Here is a 19,100-nt window from a genome sequence, read left to right as displayed (position 1 = left end):
ACCTAAATTGCTCCTGCTGCTTAAACTCTAAACATAGGATAGTTTGCAAATACCAATTAAATAGAAATAGTGGTTACTCAGAAACCTAAAAAGCTGCTTCTGGCAATTCCAACAACTCAGTTACATGGGTAAGCAAAGAACTTTTGTGACACCAGAACTATTTTTCAAAGTATGCTAAAGACCTGGTGATTACTATGCACATGATTTTGTAAACTACACTGATTAGAGAACTACTGGTTTGAAGTTTCTGATATTTCTGAATTAAGAAAATGTAAAGGGAAACAAAACTCAGGGGGAGCATTTAACTCCTGAGGAGTGTTTTTAGTCAAGTATTCTATGTCTGTATGAAACCCTAGATGCGGCTATGTCTACACTGTGCTTCAATACTTTTATACTATGCTGTGGTGGTTTTCTTTAAAAATCTCTCATCAAAGTACTTCTCTTTCCACTTCCAGGAAACAGTTTCTCAACCTCACCTGACTTACAGAAAATACTTAAAAGCAGTAAAACTGCTTTTCTTTTAACATTGAATAGACAGCAATTCACATCATGGGTTTTAGCCAATTATACAGACTGTAACAAGCACGCATAAAACACCCTTATCAGCCACCATGTTTCCTGTTATGTTCTAAATGAGGTTTTCCACAAGCTCTGAGCCCCAAAGTGGCCTCATGGCACACTTCCCCTCTTCTTCCTCCCACTACAAGGAAGAGATTGCCAGGTTCAGCACAGGGACATCCACAATGAAGGGAAGAAGAAACTGACAGACCAGTGAAGGAATAAAATATTTATGTGGCTGGTAAGCTGACTACAACAAACCAAACCAAATAGATGATTTCAGTTAGCCTAAACTGTATCTCGTTTAACTTTGCTGCCCTATTTGACACAAGGAAGGTATACAGTTATGTGTCCTTGGGGCAAAGTGGTCATGTGGAAGGGCCATCCTCATTTGTAAGAATAAGTTCTAGTAAATCTGGAAGTGGAGAGTGGAGACTGGTTTTTGGCAAGGGGAATCAACTTTATTATAATGACACTGTGTACAAGTGCCTTTAAAACAGCTAACAATAGGGGGAAGCCACCCCCGTAAATGGTTTGGATCCAACATTGTAACAACTGAGCAAAGTAATTTTTGATTTTGCATCTGGAGTGGCAGAGTGGATGGGAATCCAGCTGAAGCACTAAGCCCCAGGCCTGGAACCATTCAGACTAGAACTGTGACATATTTTTAAACAACTCACTGGGCATCAAAGACAGGACCAAAGTCAGGGACTGGGTTGGCTACACATTTAAAAGGCAGATATGCTCTGTGATCAAGATGTTTTTTGTTTGTTTGTTTTGTATGACAGTCATTCTCCAGCTGGGATTGAGAACAAGGGGGAGTTGGCCATAGAGCCAGGTGACCAGAGATGGGAGACAAAGGGTGGGCTGTGATTCCCAGAGCTCCAAGCCTTATCCTGTCACACCAACTATTACTGATGAACAGGCGAGTAGAAACTACTGTAGAGCTTCACAACTCCAAAAATAATTTCTTTCCTTTGGTTTCATTACAATTTAGGGATTTCCATGGGGATGATGCACACCTGTGGAACTCATCCACCATGTGCCCATAAGGGGAAGATGGGTGTAAGCTCTGTTGATGCATTAAATTTGATTACCCATGAGCAGTGCTTAGACCACATTTGCTTGTCAGCTGCCAAAATGCCTTCTCTAAATTACTCTGTAATGTACCACCCTCTGTTCTCCTTAAACATCAGTACACAAAGTCACCCAGTGAAGGGATTTTCATATCTTTTACAAATCTACCTATGAAGGACATCATCCACTCTTGGTGTTTCTCATATAAGAAGCCATCTTATAAAAGGATCCATATCTTAAGTTCTTCTCTGAATTTAGAGCCAAAGCGAAAATCTTATTCCCCTGAAGAATTATGTACTTTTTATGGTCATTTAAAAAAAAAATCTTTGACAGACAGGAAGCTTGGGTACTCTCTACTTGCTTCCTTAGGGATAAATGGGGACATAGAAATACAACCAGTAAACAGTTCCCCCAACACCCCACCAACTTCCTTGGCTAATTTGACAGTGTTTTCCTGGTTCTGTCTCCTGCAGCATGACATTCTTAACAATCGACACTGTATCTTACCCAACTTTGCCTCTCTAGCATTTGCACAGGGAGGGCATACATGTGTCTTTCATAGGTGTTTATTAACAGGATGGATTTAATTGATGCTAAAATATAGCATAGCTTACCTGGCCCAATTATGTGACTTCTGCTCTCCCTGACTGCATTATAATAGTGTCCTAATTTAAAGGTGTTTTTTATTGTTTGTTTTGAGACAGGATCTCACTCTGTTGCCCTAGCTGGAGTGTAGTGGCACAATCTTGGCTCATTGCAGCCTCGACTTCCTGAGCTGAGATCATCCTCTCACCTCAACCTCTCAAGTAGCTGGGAATACAGGCATGTGCCACCCCACCTAGCTAATTTTTGTATTTTTTGTAGAGAGATGGGGTTTTGCTATGTTGCCCAGACTGGTCTCCAACTCCTAGGCTCAAGCAATCCACCTCCCTTGGTCTCCCAAAGTTTAACAGTGTTTTATTAAAAGGTGAGCACAAAACTCTTGAAATTGGTTGGGTTATAAAGAATTTTTTTTTTTTTTTTTTTTTTTTTTTTTTTTTTGCTTTTTTAAGCCAAATTAAGCTCAGATCTTCGGGCACAGAAAAACTACAGCTTAACCTACTAAAGAAATGTGCAGATAGGATATCTGAGCTATTGTATTTCAGAAATCACAGAAAACAGAAAAGGTATCAGATGACTAGAGGTTAAGAAAATGTCTTAATTTTCAAAAGACATGGGTTCTAGATATGAGACCAGTAACCCATTCACAAATCTACCAATTATTAAAGTAGGATCATAGTGAAGACACCAATTCCAATTGGGAGGCATGAGTTCTCCAAGCTCTAAGAATATAAAATGCCCAAGAGAACCTCATTTTCATTTGTGACCCAGCCATTAGACTGAATACTAGGGTCCCCAGCTCCATCATCTTCCAGAAGAGAGCAGTTGAAGAGAAGACATCAGACCCAAGGTCTGGTCTCAGCTCTGCTTGTTGGTCAAGTGACCCCAAGGGGGGGACGTCTTTCCTTGGATTCAGTTTTCTTATCTGAATTTGAGATTTGGGGACTTTGTGGAGACCAAGTGTCACAGAGTCAAAGAACAGAAGCCCTGAAGTCAGACAGTTACAGGTTTCAATCGAGGGTCTCAAATTATATCCCCTGAATATGCTTCCTTGTTTGTAAAATGAGTACGACGTCTACCTTGGCATTATTCTGAAGTTTAAATGATAAGAGTATAAAGTATCTAGTAAGTTGTAGACATTTTATTAAGGCTTCACTAATGTTAGTCCCTTCCCTCTATTGTTTTCTCTTTCTAGCTCTAAAATCTCAGTGATTTTCAGAGTTGCTGATTTACAGTTATAGAAAGCTATACCTGTTACCTTTATATATGCAGAGAAAGGATCCTTAGGGAAGGTGTGGTTTATTTGAAAGTCCCTTATAATGCCTGTTGATACGTCCTGGAGAGCCTGGGACAGTGCTGGTTGATACCACGATTCCAGCAGCTTGCCCAGTACAGCATTTGTCTCAGGCAAATGTATCCAGGGGTTGGGTACAGTAACTCACACCTATAATCCCAGCATTCCAGGAGGCTGAGGCAGGCAGATTGCTTGAACCCAGAAGGTAAAGACCAGCCTGGGCAACACAGTAAGACTCTGGCTATACAAAAAACTGAAAAATTGGCTGGATGTGGGTGGCATCCCTGTGGTCCCAACTACTCAGGAGGTGAGACAGGAGGACTGCTTGAGCCCAGGCATTCAACGCTGCAGGAAGCCGTGTTCCTGCCACTGCATTCCAGCCTAGGTGACAAAGCAAGACTCCATCTCAAAAAAATAAAAACAAAAATGTATTCTTGTTTGTATAATAAATTGTAAGGACCACTATATTTCAGAAAACAGAATGATTTGGAAGGCTCCCTGAATTTTCAGCTAGCTAAATGACTGAAGCCAGAACATTTCCATAAGTAGACTGGCAGATTAATGTAAGAGCAGGAATTCACAGTGTTTCTTTCTCCAGTCTCTTTTGCAGAACATTCCCATTCATGATGCCCACCATGACACGCAGTCATTCTGCCTCAAGATCTTGATGCTAGTCCTGGTGGGTTCTACACCCCTATAAGGAACCCCTCACTATTGGTTCACTACAGTGTTCTACACCTAGTCCTATTCAACATTTTTGTCATTACTTGGATGAAGACAGAGAACTTGCTTCTCAGTTTTTAAAACTTTCAGGGATAGAAAGTTGAGGAAGCAAATGATGAAGCAAGATTCAAAATTACTTTGAAAACTGAAACAATGGACCCAAAGCAAATCTCATAAAATATAAAGATACACTTAAAGGCATACATTTAGATTTTTACAAACAGCTCAAGGACAGGATACTGGAAACACAGCTTGACAACAAATTCTGATGAAAACACCTGGAAGTTTCAGTAGAACACTAACACAAAAATAGCAGCTGTTAGAAATTCAAACATGCTGCTCAGCAATGGTTTGAAAAACCAAATTTTAGGCAGGTCTTACAGAAGTGTGTTGCCAAGATGCTGAGAGGTAAAGGCCCCAGGGTAAGTGGGACCAAGCAGATCCCACCTCAGCTGCTCTGCCCGCGTGGGAGTCACACTGCCCAGGAAGGGAGAGGCTGGAAGCCAGTTTGGCTATGCCCAATGTGACGCATAACTCAAGAGCTGGGTGCATAGCTCTGAGGAGAATAAGAAACATCCAAGGAGGCATGACCATTTCCTTCAATTATTTGAGAAGCTGCTACATGGCCAAGAGAGAGAACTTATTTTAGACTTGTTCCAGGGACATAACCAGGGACTTACTTTACAAGGTTCAGTTCAGGTTTCAGCTATGAAGAGCTCTTTTCTAATAATTACAGCTGGCCATGGCACAGGCCATCACTGGGGCATTCCACCAATGGCTGCGGCATTAGAGATGGTAGAAGACACAGGTTTCTAGAGGGCTGTGAGGTGCACCCTCTCTTTCAGTTGAGCTAATAGTTCTCAAATCTACCATGGGCACTGCTGAACTGGATGACCCTAGATTTACTTCTTTTTTCAATGATTCTATTAAAATACAGCTTGCAGTACCAGTACCTTAAGACACTATTTTCTCCGTAACGGAGGTAATAGGGCTATGAGGAAAATGAGCACCACAGCACAGGACTTCAGGCCCTGGGTGTAGAGTACAGGGAAGAGAGACTTGCTCTGAACCTGAATGTAGCTGGAAACTTCTCACCTGAGTGCCTGCATTTGGCAGCTTGATATTTTCGGCAGCAGCAGTCACATCAATGAAGGCTCGCACAAAAATGTCCAGGTAGTTCAGTTTGGAATATTCCTGTTTGGAGACAGTTAGTGAATGCATTAGGGAGGTGAGACGTGTCCTAGGCAGAGACAAATTACTTCCATGGGACAGCCTCATGCCAAGGTCATACCTCTAAAAACGTGCTGTTCCATAACCTTGAGCGCAAAGTCAGAGACGCCTTGCTGTCCAGCCCTCGCAGCGGGCATCTGATGTTCACACAGTTCACGTTCATGCTACAGTTCTAGACAGAAAAGGAAGACTGGTCATCAAAAGGCACTGGTCTGAAGAAGTCCTTCCCCTTATCCTCTCAAAAATTCACAACTCTTGAAAAATACTTACAAGAGTCTGGTATTTTCTTTCAGCAAATAAAGAAAATTTTCTGCTATCATCTATCTGTTTTTCAGTAATTTCCCGTTTCTTTCTTGAGTTGTGAGATTCCTGAAAAAAAATTATATCCAAAATAGCTCCAATTTATGTAATTCTTTGTTGCTACCATACAAGCCTCTTGAGCATACCCTCCTAAACAGTGCCAAATTCACATGATCAACAATATTTGCCTCTCTCCTGCCAAAGGCACAGAAATAAATGTAAAGTCAGCAGGTACTATCACTCTAAATTCAAGTTTATTGATTTACTCATAGGGCTAAGTTTATTAAGTAATTCATTCCCACTCTGACCTTAAAACTCAGAGAAACAGAAATATGCTCTCTTTGACCCTCTGTATCCCCACCAAACTGTAGGAATACTGAGATCAGAGATCCCTCCAGCTCTGTTCCTAAAACTTGGTAGTCAGCACATCTTGAAGGAATAAGTAACACTGAAGAACAGAGAAAGCAGCAAAAAGACCCATTATATAGCTCATTCAAAGCACAGCAGTGAAAACTAAGCCATACAAGAACTTTTAAAATTGCATTTTTCTTGCAGATTAGTAATAACGATTCTCTTGATTTTTAACACGAGAAGATCATGCTATAAGTCACCAACTCCGATCACTGATCATACCCAGTCACCTTAGAATTTAAAATAAAAGAAACAAGCATGCAAACCTTCATCAAGCTGGAGCACAAATGATAGGCCAGTTATCTAAGTATGGAGCAGTATAGAGAGGGGTTTAAGAGTACAGGCTTTGACATCAGGCAGAGCAGGGCTTGAATGTGGAATCTGTCTCTTAACAACTGAGTGACTGAGAGAGTAACTTGCTCTCTGAATCTTAATGTCCTCATCTGTGAAATGGTGGGGATAATGAAACTCCCTCATAGGACCATAAATAATTACTATTTTAAAAATAAGCATAAAAAGCTTTCAAGGTTACCTACTAAGATGCCATTATCTTTTGCAATGAGTTTGGTTCTACTTGGCATGAACACTGGCTGGCCCCTGGGTAATAAGCAGCTTCTATTACCCAGGAGCATCTCCCAGTTCTCCTTATTACGTAATATACTAGGTCATGAGGAAACGTCAGAAAACGTCATTTGCCTCAACAAGCACTGAATGACTCTGCCTTATGTACTATAATGGTCACTAACCAGCAAAAATGCCTCAGAATGCCAGTTTCCTAAGGACAGTAATTATTTTCCCCCCAAAAGTTAGTTTCTCTAATTTGCATTTATGGAGACATTAGATAAATCTACCAACATACCTTTAGGTTCAGGAAGTTGATCTCCCATTGTGGCTCACAAGTTATCTTTTCCAATCCTTTGGATTCTACTTTCACCAAATAAAGCAACCATTTGCCATTGCTAATTTCTTTTGGCCACTGAATGTTCAAGGTTGCTGTGCCAAGGTTTTTAAGAGGTTTACCTAAGTTAATTACCTGTTAGAAAATAATACATATTATCTCAATCTAATGTTTTCAATGTAAATTTAAGTAGCTGCTCCTGTTACCAAGAGAAGGAAGTTAAAATATCCAGCATAATCCTATAATAAAAGAACAGGCTCCAAAAATGGACTATAGATAGGGCATTCAAAGTAAAGACTTGTGCTTAAGGATTTTTGTAAATAAAAACAAAAAGGTCAAAGGGCAAATGATAGCTAACTCATTCGAGGAACAACTGCTGTATGCAACAGAGTCAGCAGTGTAGACATACCATGTTCTCAACATATGCCCAGGGAAAATTACGTGTGAATTTGTGAACTGCCCTGTAACCACCCTGCTTGGCCAATGACAAGGCCTGTGCCAAGGCAGTGTACCAACAACCTGCTTCTGGAAAACCCCATCCACTGCAAAAATGAAGCTGCCTCTATTCCAGAGGAGATTCTGCAAAACTATTAGGACAGTCATGAATCTGAGTGTCTAAGCTGGGAACAGAGAGACATCCTGCAGCAGAAGCCAAACACAGGAGGTAAGAGCCCTCTTGGTGTGGAGACTGTCCCAGAACTCAAAGACTTCTTTCAACCACACCTGCATAGAGATCGTAACCACAACCACCACCTGCCCCAGCTGTGTCTGTAATGCTAAGAGACACACAGAGGAGAATTCAGCCTCTTCATCCTGCTGGAGTCAGAGGTGGGCCCATGCTTGCCATTTGAGGCCTTCACCACAACGGTCACTATGCCTTCAGAAATGTGATTTCAGCTCCACAGACCTAAATCCATGTGTGAGTTACAAGCAGACTGTACCATATGTTGATGTTTATTCAACAGGACAGAGTCACTGTGATTGCCTACTTTGAAATGGTTCAGAGCCAATCACTGCCTTTCCTACAGGCATAAACCAAATCTGTATTCACCACAAAACTGGGCTTGTGAAAGGTAAGCACACATTCATATTCTTTCACCCACAAACAGTTAGAAAGATGACCTTATAATAAAGGAAGGAATAAATCATAACACATTCTAAACAACTGGATTCTGAACAGTGACAGTTCTCCATCCTGCAGGATACAATTTTTACTATGAGCCAGTATATTGTTTAAAAACTGGCAAACTAATTATTAACTGATGATTTATTTATAATGCTTAATATTATTTATTTATTAAAATGACATACTCAAGACCATACCTAGTATATGTTACCTTTTGGTATGATGAAAGGACCAACTGCTCCAACTTACCCTGAATTCATACTCTATTAAACTTCCCACTTCATCTTCAGATTTCATAGCTTGCTCGCCAACAACTGTACCTCCAAAATACACCTGGGAAGGTTTAGCAACTCTGTCAAATTTAAAAACAGCAGTTTTGGTGAGGATTGTAAATGGTTCTTTCAAACACTGATTTGTTATGCTAAACACAAACACTTACCCTGAGACCGATAAAAGCAGTTCAATAACCACTTTTGCTTTAGCTGTAATTGGAGCCAAATTATCTTGATTGCTTGTTCTAAAAATGAAAAGGAAACAATAGGGTTGTATTTTACCAGTCAGATTTCTCATCACAATTAGACTTCTTTTATGAGTTAGATCAGGGCCAATTCATTGACTGCCCATGTTTTCATGAAATAATTCTGAATGGAGAGGTTGATGTACTCTTACGTTTCTAAGTTCAGATTAATATCCAGATCTGGGGTATTAAAGGTGACTTCAGTTGTACTTAAAACCAAATAAAAAGTAACCTAAAAAAAATATAAATAGCTGTTAACACAGGCCATGCATACAGACACTGCAATGGTATTTAAAACAGTGAAATACAGTATGTGAAGGCATCACCTACACTTGAATTTCTTTTAAAAGGATTTCCAAGCTCACAGTCAGCTTGTGAGCCATTCTGGTTGGCAACACAACTTAACTGTTTCTCCTGTAAAAGAAACACGCACGAGGTCACAATCCATTCATTTGTCACACAGGGTTGTTTTTTCCCCTCCCAGCTGGTCTCTAATACTTACTGGGAAAGCCCTCAGTTCTCTATATGCAGAATACGTCAAAGTGTCCGGAAATGTTGCAATGAGTTTAGCCTCATGGGCATCATCGCCATCTTTTGTGGGACTCCTTGGGTTGGAAGGGCTGTTTGTCACTGTTATTTCTAAAGCAATATCCTTCTGATCTTTTAGAACTAGTTCTGGTACACCTTTTTGACTATTTAAAAAAAAAAAACAACAAAAAGGCAAAGTCCTCAATACATTTCCAGTAAACTTTCTTAACACAAAGCCACCGTGAAGCCAGAATCATTTTTGCTAGTGCTGAGCGATTCTTACATTGGTAAATAAGAAAATTTGTCTTGATTTCCTTCTCGGGTGCAAAACTTATATTCTAGTTTAAGGTTGCTGTTACATACATTGTCGTCTCCACATCCCTCTTTTAAGAAGTGCACCTGTAGGAAAATCAAACTATTGTTAATTTATACCATTCAGGACTCAGGAAGGCATCTATGTAGGTGACTGGCTATTTCCACACAGTTCATTTCCCTGTGTGATGATTATCATTGCAAGATTCAAGCTTTAAATGTACTTTACCACACATCAAATTCCCATTTTGTCCGTTGGTAAAATTTGTGTTTTAAGAACACTTTGACCAGGGCATGGAGGCAGTGTGGTATAGAAGAGTGTGACCCAGCAGCCATACAGATCTGGGTTTGAAACCCAGCTCTGCCCTTACTTAGCTGTGGGGCTTCTGGCAAGTCACTTAACCTTTCAGAGTCCAAGTTTCATCATAGGTCACATGGGGATACCACCGTTCTAACTTTACAGGGCTACTGTAAGAAGTATCAATAATAACAATGATGCCAATGATTATAACACTCGATTTACATATCTTAACTCATTTACTCTTCACAACAGGCCTCTAGAAAGATACTATTATGAGCCCCATTGTAGGAGGAAACAGAGCTTAAGGTCAGGTAAGCAAACGGCACACTAGCACCATGCTCATGGGTGCTTGATAATCACACTGATAAATAATTAGGAAAATCATCTCTGGCTACGGAGCTAGGAAGGTACACAAGAAATATTAACAAAACAACAACAGAAGTACATAAAAGTATACAGAAATATAAGGAACTATGTTTGGTGACAAAAATGATTGGCAATGTGTAGATGAAAGCTTCAGCTCCTGAGCCTTGAGACAGTGAGGACTCACTTCTGCAAAGCTGCATCAGTAAGGCACCAGTACCAGGAGCCCCAGAGTGGACAGACACTCATCATCAATTAGATTTTTTCTTTTTTTTTTTGAGATGGAGTCTCATTCTTTTTGCCCAGGCTGGAGGGCAGTGGTGCAATCTAGGCTCACTACAACCTTTGCTTCCCGGGTTTAAGCGATTCTCCTGCCTCAGCTTCCCGGGTAGCTGTGATTACAAGCATGCTCCACCATACCTGGCTAACTTTTGTATTTATAGTAAAGACTGGATTTCACCATGTTGGCCAGGCTGGTTGGTCTCAAACTCCTGACCCCAGGTGATCCACCTGCCTCGGCCTCCCAAAGTTCTGGGATTATAGGCATGAGCCACCACACCAGGCTGTCATCTATTATATTTTGAAAGCAAGAACATAACATAATGCCAAATCAAGCTGTCATAGCTCCTTGGGCTAACCTTGCATCTTAACCATCCTAAACCCCTAGCAAGCGGACCCCACCTCATATGAGGTATCCAGCAGGTCATCTAATACATTTTTCTTCCAAAGATGACTTAGGCTACATTAGGCACTAATGTATAATGCTTTCCATATTTCAGTGTTCTCAATGGTAAAACACAATGTATTTTTCCATGTACAGCTAAAGGAGAAACAATGTGAGAATATAAGCTCTACCAATTATAGTCTCGATAAGTTATAATGGCCAAAAATGAGAAGAAAAATACACTCTGGCCCCAAATTGTATTTCATATGTTTTTATGTTTATTGATAATTTGGGGAACAAGTCTTCTCTAACAAACCTTGCATACATTAAAAAGCATGTTAATACAAAAGAATGGCCTTTAAAGCAAATCACTAGTTCTATTCCCTTCAAAGACATTTGATTTAGCATCATAATGTGGCAAAAACTTTGGCAAAACAAAAGTCAGAGAGACTTACATCAGTATGAGCCGTCTTGGGTTCATTTGAATTCAGAATTGGAAGAATTTCTTGAAGTGAATTTACTCGCCTGCGAGAGGTTGGCTCTTGGATCTCCACTGAAGCAGTTATGGGAATGGGACGCAGTTTATCTCTGATATTTTCCTGAAAATCATGCAGTCATAGAGTTAAGCAGGTATAAACGCTATTGAGGAATTCCAGAGCAATGATTTTGTGTTGATCAACAGGTTGTTAGAATAAATTTCAGAAATCTGTATATTACCATATAACCTTCTTCTGTCCTCTTTATAAAACAGATGTGACCATCTGCAGCCCTCACCTGTAGCCAGAGGGTCTCCTCCATACACACTTTCTGTTTCTGCCCATTCAGAGTTAGTTCTTGAGTATATTTGGGCTCAGAACCTTGGTTTCGAAACTGAACTCTTGAGGATAGCCCAGATTTTCTTCTTTCTTTTTCAGCTTCAAGTGTGCCCACAATTGCTAGATAAAATTAACAAAATCATATGAACATAAGTGCATTCATACACAATCCAGCCATAAGCATGTTGAACTCCTTTTAAGATTTTAATTCTTTGTAGAAAACACTTTTCCCCATTGACATTGTTTCTCTTCATATTTCCTGGTAATATACATTTGCACAATTCAAATCAAGCTGTCTTTTCCTTCCTTTTGCTTTTAATAATATTTTTAAGTTAATTTTTCACTGGGCCACCTGGGGGAGCTCAAGAACAAGTTAAAACCTTTCAGCAGCAGCAGTACTTAAGAATCAGTTTCTGGCTGAAGTTCATGAACCCACAGAATACTAATGATAAGTAGAAGAACCCAACACTCCCCCCTGAGGACCTAAACTGATTTTCTCCCTTACACAGTCAATGCTTATTCAAGTGGCCTTGTGCCTTTGCTATTCAGAAAAGGGCTCTAGAACAGCAGCATCTCCTGAGGGCCTGTGAGGATGCAGAACCTCAGGCCCAGTCACACCAGAATCTGTTTTACTAATAGCATCACCAGATGATTCTTATACATATTAAAGTTTAAGAAGCACTGATAAAGGATAGTTGTCTAAACAGAGGAATAATATATTTTAGAGATGGAGAAGTCTTTTGACAGTAGGATGGGATCTTTACCTTAAAAAAGAGGCCATGCACAGTGACTCATGCCTGTCATGAGCACTTTCGGAGGCCAAGGTAGGTGGATCACCTGAGATTAGGAGTTTGAGACCAGCCTGACCAACATGATGAAAACACGTCTGTACTAAAAAATTAGCTGGGTGTGGTAGCACATGCCTATAATCCCAGCTACTTGGGAGGCTGAGGCAGAAGAATCGCTTGAACCCAGAAGGCAGAGGTTGCGGTGAGCCGAATTCACACCATTGCACTCCAGCCTGGGCAATAAGAGCAAAACTCTTGTCTCAAAAAAATAAAAATAAAATAAAAAATAACTGTTTAAAAGGTAAATTATATTCCTTTTAGTGGATGGAGGGCCTGTCTGTCAGCATAATACAGCTCACACAACCAAACTGCCTACTCTGCACTGAGCAAGAAGGCATAGCCTGTTCTTGATAACCTGCACTAATGGAACCTGGAGGCAAGCCAGGATGTGGACAATCAGAATCTCATTTTTGACTTCAGAATGCATTGTTGGTTCATTAGAGGTAGCTGCTAACTGTGATTTTCATGGGCCAATACTTAAATTACTTACATTCATTAAGCACTCACTAACCAGCAAAAGGGAAAGCAAACCTCCAGGACAAGTCTGCTATAGGAAACACAGAAAATGAATAACTCACATTCTAATATTCACCTTAGAGTTGGAAGAGACCTTTTCTGGGGAGGCTTGGGGTCATACCAAGAGAGACAGAGGCATCACCAGCTTCTAAGTCTCTATCACAAACACAAAAGGTGATTGCTTTCTACAGGGTCTTAGATGTCCGGTCTCACTTGCCTACTGACAACTGCAGGAGCCACTCCTTCCCTAGCCGGCTGTCTTTCCCTTCTTTTCCACCTCCCAGCACAGTTGGCCTGCTTGGCTAAGCCTTCCCTTCCCCTTCAGATCTCAGCTTGGACCTCATCTCCTCCAGGAAGCCTGTCCTGGCCTCTCGCGATCCTAGACTATTCCATCTCTCTAATCTCTACACTTAGGCCCACTATGCTGTGATTTCCCGAGTGTCTCTCACAGTGGGGCAAAGCCGAGGACAGGGACCACATCAGTCTTATTCCCCACCACAGTCCCCAGCAACTAGCACAACACCTGATAGACGTCTGATTTATAGAATAGATGAAGAGAAGTGGGAGTAACTGGTTCCCCACTTGCACACACATGCACACACACACGATGTGACATTATTCTTATGCTGAATGTGAGCTATTGAGACCAAAATTTAGAAACACTGACAGTTTCAATCATAATTTTTGTGTCCAACTGGAGAATTCTTAAATGTCACAGCTGCCAAATAGAATGTTCCCCCATTTTAGGCCTTCTGCAGCCTTGACATCATCCATTTATAAGTGACCTGCTAGCTTCACAACGAACCAGATAAAGGCTCACATGCTGAGTGCCCCTCACAGCAAAAGTGTGGGAAGTACGGGTGCAGGAAAACCGTCTAACTTCCAAATCCACTCTAACCTTCCCTAACCCTCCAGACAGTCCACATCATCTTAAAATCTTTGCAGGCCACCTTTGCTGACACCCTTGAGGGGCAAGCCAAGTAGAGCACTCATTACAGCTCAATTATACATATCTGTATGTATGGAACACCGCGTCTGAGGACTGCTGAGCTAAAATAGCCCCGTCAAACAATAAGCTCACATTCTTGGATACTGGGAGAAGACTTTAGATGTATTAACTTATGTAGCTTTGTAGAAGTTCTGTTTTAGTTCATTTAGAATTTGCTGTGGAAGTAAAAGCAATGAAAGCAAATGTTCTTTGAATGTCTTCAAAGGAAATTTCTATCCGTAATAGGCCACCCATAAACACTTGGTTAACGGAGTAGCTACATAACATAAAAGTAATACACATGGCATTGAATGCTGCACCTACAGCTAGGAGAAAGTCTTACAGGTGATTAATTTGGGGGAAGACAAGGAGTGCTCTGATGAGATTTCACATCTACAGTCAAACTGAGAGTGATTTGAAAAAATGGCAATCAGAACAGAATAAAAATGTTTCCCCATTTTCTCTGCCTGCCTAGTCAAAGAATCACTGTTTCTCCTTGTCGCTCTCATTCATTCCAAACAATGGTAATGGGCCCATTATCCAAGTGGGCCAGTGTAAGGTATGGCATTTAGGTAAAAATAACACAAATGATACTGAAAGGATAATAGATTTTGAAGAGTCACGGTATACATTTTCTTGTCATTAAAAGCCACACAAAGATTTGCTTTCTACACTCGACAAAATGCCAGCTGCATCAAAAAGCAAAGCGAAAGGCCACAGCTCCCCCTGTGCACAAAGTCCTAATCCGTCCACTCCAAGAATGCTTCGTGCCAGGTCTGCAGGTCCCATGGAGAGACCACACAGCAGGAGACGACCCCACAGCAGGGGAGACGGAGAAACCACCTGTGGACAGCTTGAAATCTGGGAAGATGAAGGCTAAGTGAGTTTATGGCAGTGAAAATCGGGTGTAGGGGGACTAAAAAAATATTAAAGACTACATTTATTTAAACTGTTCCTTTTCATACTTCATTGAACTTTATCTTTATCACAGGTCAGTATCTTCATTCTGTTGCCTTAGTGGGTACATTCATTAGAGTTACATAAAACTTCATATAGAGTTAAAGAAGAATTAGAGTACAGCTAAGAACAGAGCTGTGATGTGTGAGAGGATTCACCGTCCCAAACCCTAGTCCTTATATGGCTATTTTTTCCTTTTTCAAGCAACAACTTTAGGTTATTTGAATTAGGTTACATTCTGGAATATTATAAGGGACACCTTTTTAAATAAAGAAAACAGTACTACTTTGGATAACAGCGAGAACACTTCAGAGGACTCATTACCTCACAGTATATAGCAAAGGCTGACAACGCACATGTAAGGACAGAATGACCTTGTTCTTCACAAAGTGTCCCTTAGTGGCAGATACAGTACACTAGAATCCCAAGCTGCCAGGACCATGGCCTGACCTGGAATGAGAATTCCCTCATTAAATTCCTATGCCCCTGGCCTTGACTCTGGAGCCAGGGGTCTGGTGGCTCACATCTGAAGAGGTGTGGCTGCTTTAAAACGTGCCAGAGGAGGCTGGGCGCGGTGGCTCACGCCTGTAATCCTAGGGCTTTGGGAGTCCAAGGCGGGCAGATCACAAAGTCAAGAGATCGAGACTATCCCAACATGGTGAAACCCTATCTCTACTAAAATACAAAAATTAGCTGAGCATGGTGGCGCACACCTGTAGTCTCAGCTTCTTGGGAGGGTGACACAGGAGAATTGCTTGAACCCAGGAGGTGGAGGTTGCAGTGACCCGAGATCAAGCCACTGTACTCCAGCCTGGCACCTGGCGACACTCTGTCTCAAAAAAAAAAAAAAAAAAAAAAAGCCAGAGGAGAACTTACTACCACCACTCTTCTTAAGAGTATCATTAACAGTATCAAAATTTTTGTCAAAAATCCTGTCTTGCCCCATAAATATATACACCTACTATGTGCCCACAAAAATTAAAAATTAAAAAAAATCTATTTGGAATTACAAAGAGAGGAAGCAGAACAGTATCTAATACATGACAAACTGCCTTTCACGTCTTCTCAGGTGATCACCACCACGACTGTATGCTCTAATTACTATTAGAGGCATTGTTCTGAACGGATGGGAAAAGACAAACTCAAATGTAAAGGGACTTGCCCTGTGCTATAGAGTCAGTGTCAAAAGCTGAAACCAGGAGCAGAGACCACGTCTCTGACCTCTCAGGGCCAGCATGCAAATTCCCCAGGAGCCTGCTCTTGGGAACACAGGGTGGGTGTTCTGAGGCCCAGAGGCCTCTCTGGGAGGGAGGGGATGGGAGGAGAATGCAGCCTGGCAGTGATTCTGTGCTGGCTCTGGCTCCTGCAATTGCCCTTCCACAACCACCACCCACCACCTCACAACAACAAAATGAATTTGCCACACTGTTTTTCAAAGACAGAAACAGAGGAAATGGTTGTGGCTGTGGTAGCAAATAAGTACTTTTCCAAGCCATTCTGTCCTAAACCATCTGTTCTGGAAAACTCAAACGGCAACCAAGTGGAGAGTATTTCCCCCTCACTGTGCTGTGCCCTCCTGATTAAAACGGAGACAAAACATACACTTAATTCTTTACACAAGAATTGACAGACCCATTTTGGCCACTGCAGTTTTATATTTCTGTGATTTGTGCAGAACTTTCAACCTGGCAGACCTAAAATAGATATATTTTAAATGTACCAGGTACTTACATACTGAAGGATTATAACCAGCAGGTTTCGCAGTATATTCGAAACAGGCTTTAACCTTGAGGCTGAATAAAATCAAAGACATATTTCTTAAAAGATCCATTATTGCAGTGGGAAAAAACCCAACACGTTCCCTAGCTCTCCAATCCCCCCACTGTCCACGGATGAGCAACGTGTTCTCTATAATCCCCGCACTGTCCACAGATAAAGCAACTCTTTCCCTTTGCCCAGCATTCCCACAATCTTCCCTGTGGCTCCTCAGGCAATAGGGTCATCAGGAAACTGAGGGGGATCCCACCAAGACAGAGGGACGCTCACCATATCCCGCTAGGCGCCCCGCATGCCATTTTCTGGCGGAGGTCGATTCTGTTAGGAGTTACTGTGATGGTTTTCTGAATATTAATCACAGGCCGGGATCTGGAGGCAAAGGAGTGAAAAACAAGCTCAGCCTCTTGTTACCTTGAATGTGAGACTAATTCACATACTAGATGGCATCCTTAGCAGCCCAGCACAGCTTAAAACCACAGGAAAACAAATGCACATGACTTTTTCCCCCACTGTTGAAGAAAATAACTGTTAATACATATAAATGTATATAATTCAGAGCCTCATTATAGAATATTTAAAAACATACACACTTATGAATACATGTGCAACATGTAGGACTTTCAGAGTTTTAAAGTAAATATTTTGTCTCCATTCCCACCCAAATACCCAAGTAGCCTTGTATGCTCTTCCAGACACGTGAGTCTGTTAAAATTATCTAAAATTAAATACTAAAATATATTTATAATTTCAACTAAATGGGAACTTAATTGTCATTGTTCTGTATATGTTGCTTATTCTAATTCATAAACATTTCAGAGGACTTGTCCTATATATACACATAACTCTAGTTGTTTTTCAAGCCTGATGGCGTTACACCTTATCAATGTTAACATCCTTTATTTAACCAGTAACTAATTGGTAGGCATTCATGTTGTTGAGCTTTCTGCTTTCACAAACATCATTCATGCACTCATTTGAGTTTATCTGTGGGATACATTCCCAACAGCAGAATTTCAGAATCAAAGAATATGTGCATTTTAAGTTATGAGTAATTTTGCCAAAATACCCTCTGGAAGAATTACACCAATATACACCTAATGCCTGAGATGCTCATGATCAGCGTGTCTACAGTATGTGAATTAATACAGGCAATCCTGAATTTGGGAGTCTCCATCTTACAAACACTTGCCCTTCTCTTCAGCCTCCCTCAGAGTCTCCCACCCACAACCTTCACTCTTTGCCTTCCTGTTGCCAGAATTGACAACTTTTCTACCCCCATGATATCTGCAAGCAAAAACTTGAACTTTTAAACCTCTTCCCACCTCTGCACTGCCTACTCCAACCCCGCAAACACTTGAGAAGCTAGAATCCAATTCCATACCCTATTCCAGTTCCCCGTCTGAAAACGTCTTTTCATATGTTTTGGCTGCCCTGCTCCCGGCAGCCACAGGCGTCTCCATGGGTCTATGGCCTGACTACTGCCACAGGCACAAGAAATGCAGGTATGCGGTGGGTTGGGGGCTGCGAGTGGGTAGGGAGATTGCCCCATCTCCCACCTCCATTGCTCCCCACCAGAACTCAGAATGGGGCCTGGGGTTTCATTACCACGTGGATTCAGTTAGGCTGCCTCTAGTAGGCTTGTGGTAAACCCAGCCATTCTGGAGAATAGTGTTTCTATAAGAAAATGCATTCCAAATCCCAAACAGCTAGCTCAAACTTCTGGAATCAATCTGTTGGTAGGCTAGCGAGAGCACAAGTCCATTCATGGAGAAGGTAGGGGCCAATAAAAGGCCAAATACTACCCTCCTTCCCTGTTTTTCTATTTTCCTTTATCTTCATTGTTTACCTTTCTATTTTTATTTTGCATTTAGACAGCTGCTAGGTTCTAAGATACTAACTAGATACATTCTTAAACTTTGAGAGCATATATAAAAGGCAGAAATTCACAAGTATTTTAAAATCAGCTGCCACAGATATAATATTTTACATATTATAGTATTAATGCTTTAAGGGTGACATAAACTTCAAAAGAAAATATTTTAACAGACATTTCTGCTTAGGGCATTTTTTTCTTTTAAACATACAACACGTACAATTTTGAGGGCACAGTATATATGAATTATGAAAATGATGTCTTTTAACATAGAAAATAAATCTTACTGGTTTGGTTGCCTCATGTTTAAAATTGGTGTTTATTTACTAACTACCCTGAAGTGCTAGTACAATTTAGTAGGAAAAATGCCCAGGATTAAAGTTGGGAAGATTTAAGTACTACATTCTGTCTCTCAGGCTCCGGGC

General features: G+C 41.0%; 1 protein-coding gene across 2 annotated transcripts in view; it reads right to left on the bottom strand.

Moving 5' to 3' along the window:
- The window catches only part of ITGA6 (integrin subunit alpha 6), a 79,096-nt gene that overhangs the window by 7,658 nt on the left and 52,338 nt on the right, over positions 1-19,100 (bottom strand). For both annotated transcript variants that reach the window (XM_012462373.3, XM_012462374.3), the window contains exons 10-23: positions 17,073-17,171; positions 16,758-16,819; positions 11,677-11,837; positions 11,358-11,501; positions 9,546-9,661; positions 9,237-9,426; positions 9,065-9,148; positions 8,887-8,966; positions 8,657-8,734; positions 8,467-8,569; positions 7,053-7,226; positions 5,753-5,851; positions 5,544-5,654; positions 5,348-5,446 (exon numbers count right to left, since the gene is read on the bottom strand). In XM_012462373.3, the coding sequence (XP_012317796.2) occupies positions 5,348-5,446; positions 5,544-5,654; positions 5,753-5,851; positions 7,053-7,226; positions 8,467-8,569; positions 8,657-8,734; positions 8,887-8,966; positions 9,065-9,148; positions 9,237-9,426; positions 9,546-9,661; positions 11,358-11,501; positions 11,677-11,837; positions 16,758-16,819; positions 17,073-17,171 (1,600 nt within the window). The remainder of the gene's footprint in view (positions 1-5,347; positions 5,447-5,543; positions 5,655-5,752; positions 5,852-7,052; positions 7,227-8,466; positions 8,570-8,656; positions 8,735-8,886; positions 8,967-9,064; positions 9,149-9,236; positions 9,427-9,545; positions 9,662-11,357; positions 11,502-11,676; positions 11,838-16,757; positions 16,820-17,072; positions 17,172-19,100) is intronic.

This window comes from Aotus nancymaae, unplaced genomic scaffold (assembly GCF_030222135.1).
Source record: "Aotus nancymaae isolate 86718 unplaced genomic scaffold, 86718_ANA_hifiasm-v0.15.2.pri h1tg000008l, whole genome shotgun sequence".
NCBI lineage: Eukaryota > Metazoa > Chordata > Mammalia > Primates > Aotidae > Aotus > Aotus nancymaae.
This window is presented reverse-complemented; position numbering and strand designations above follow the sequence as displayed.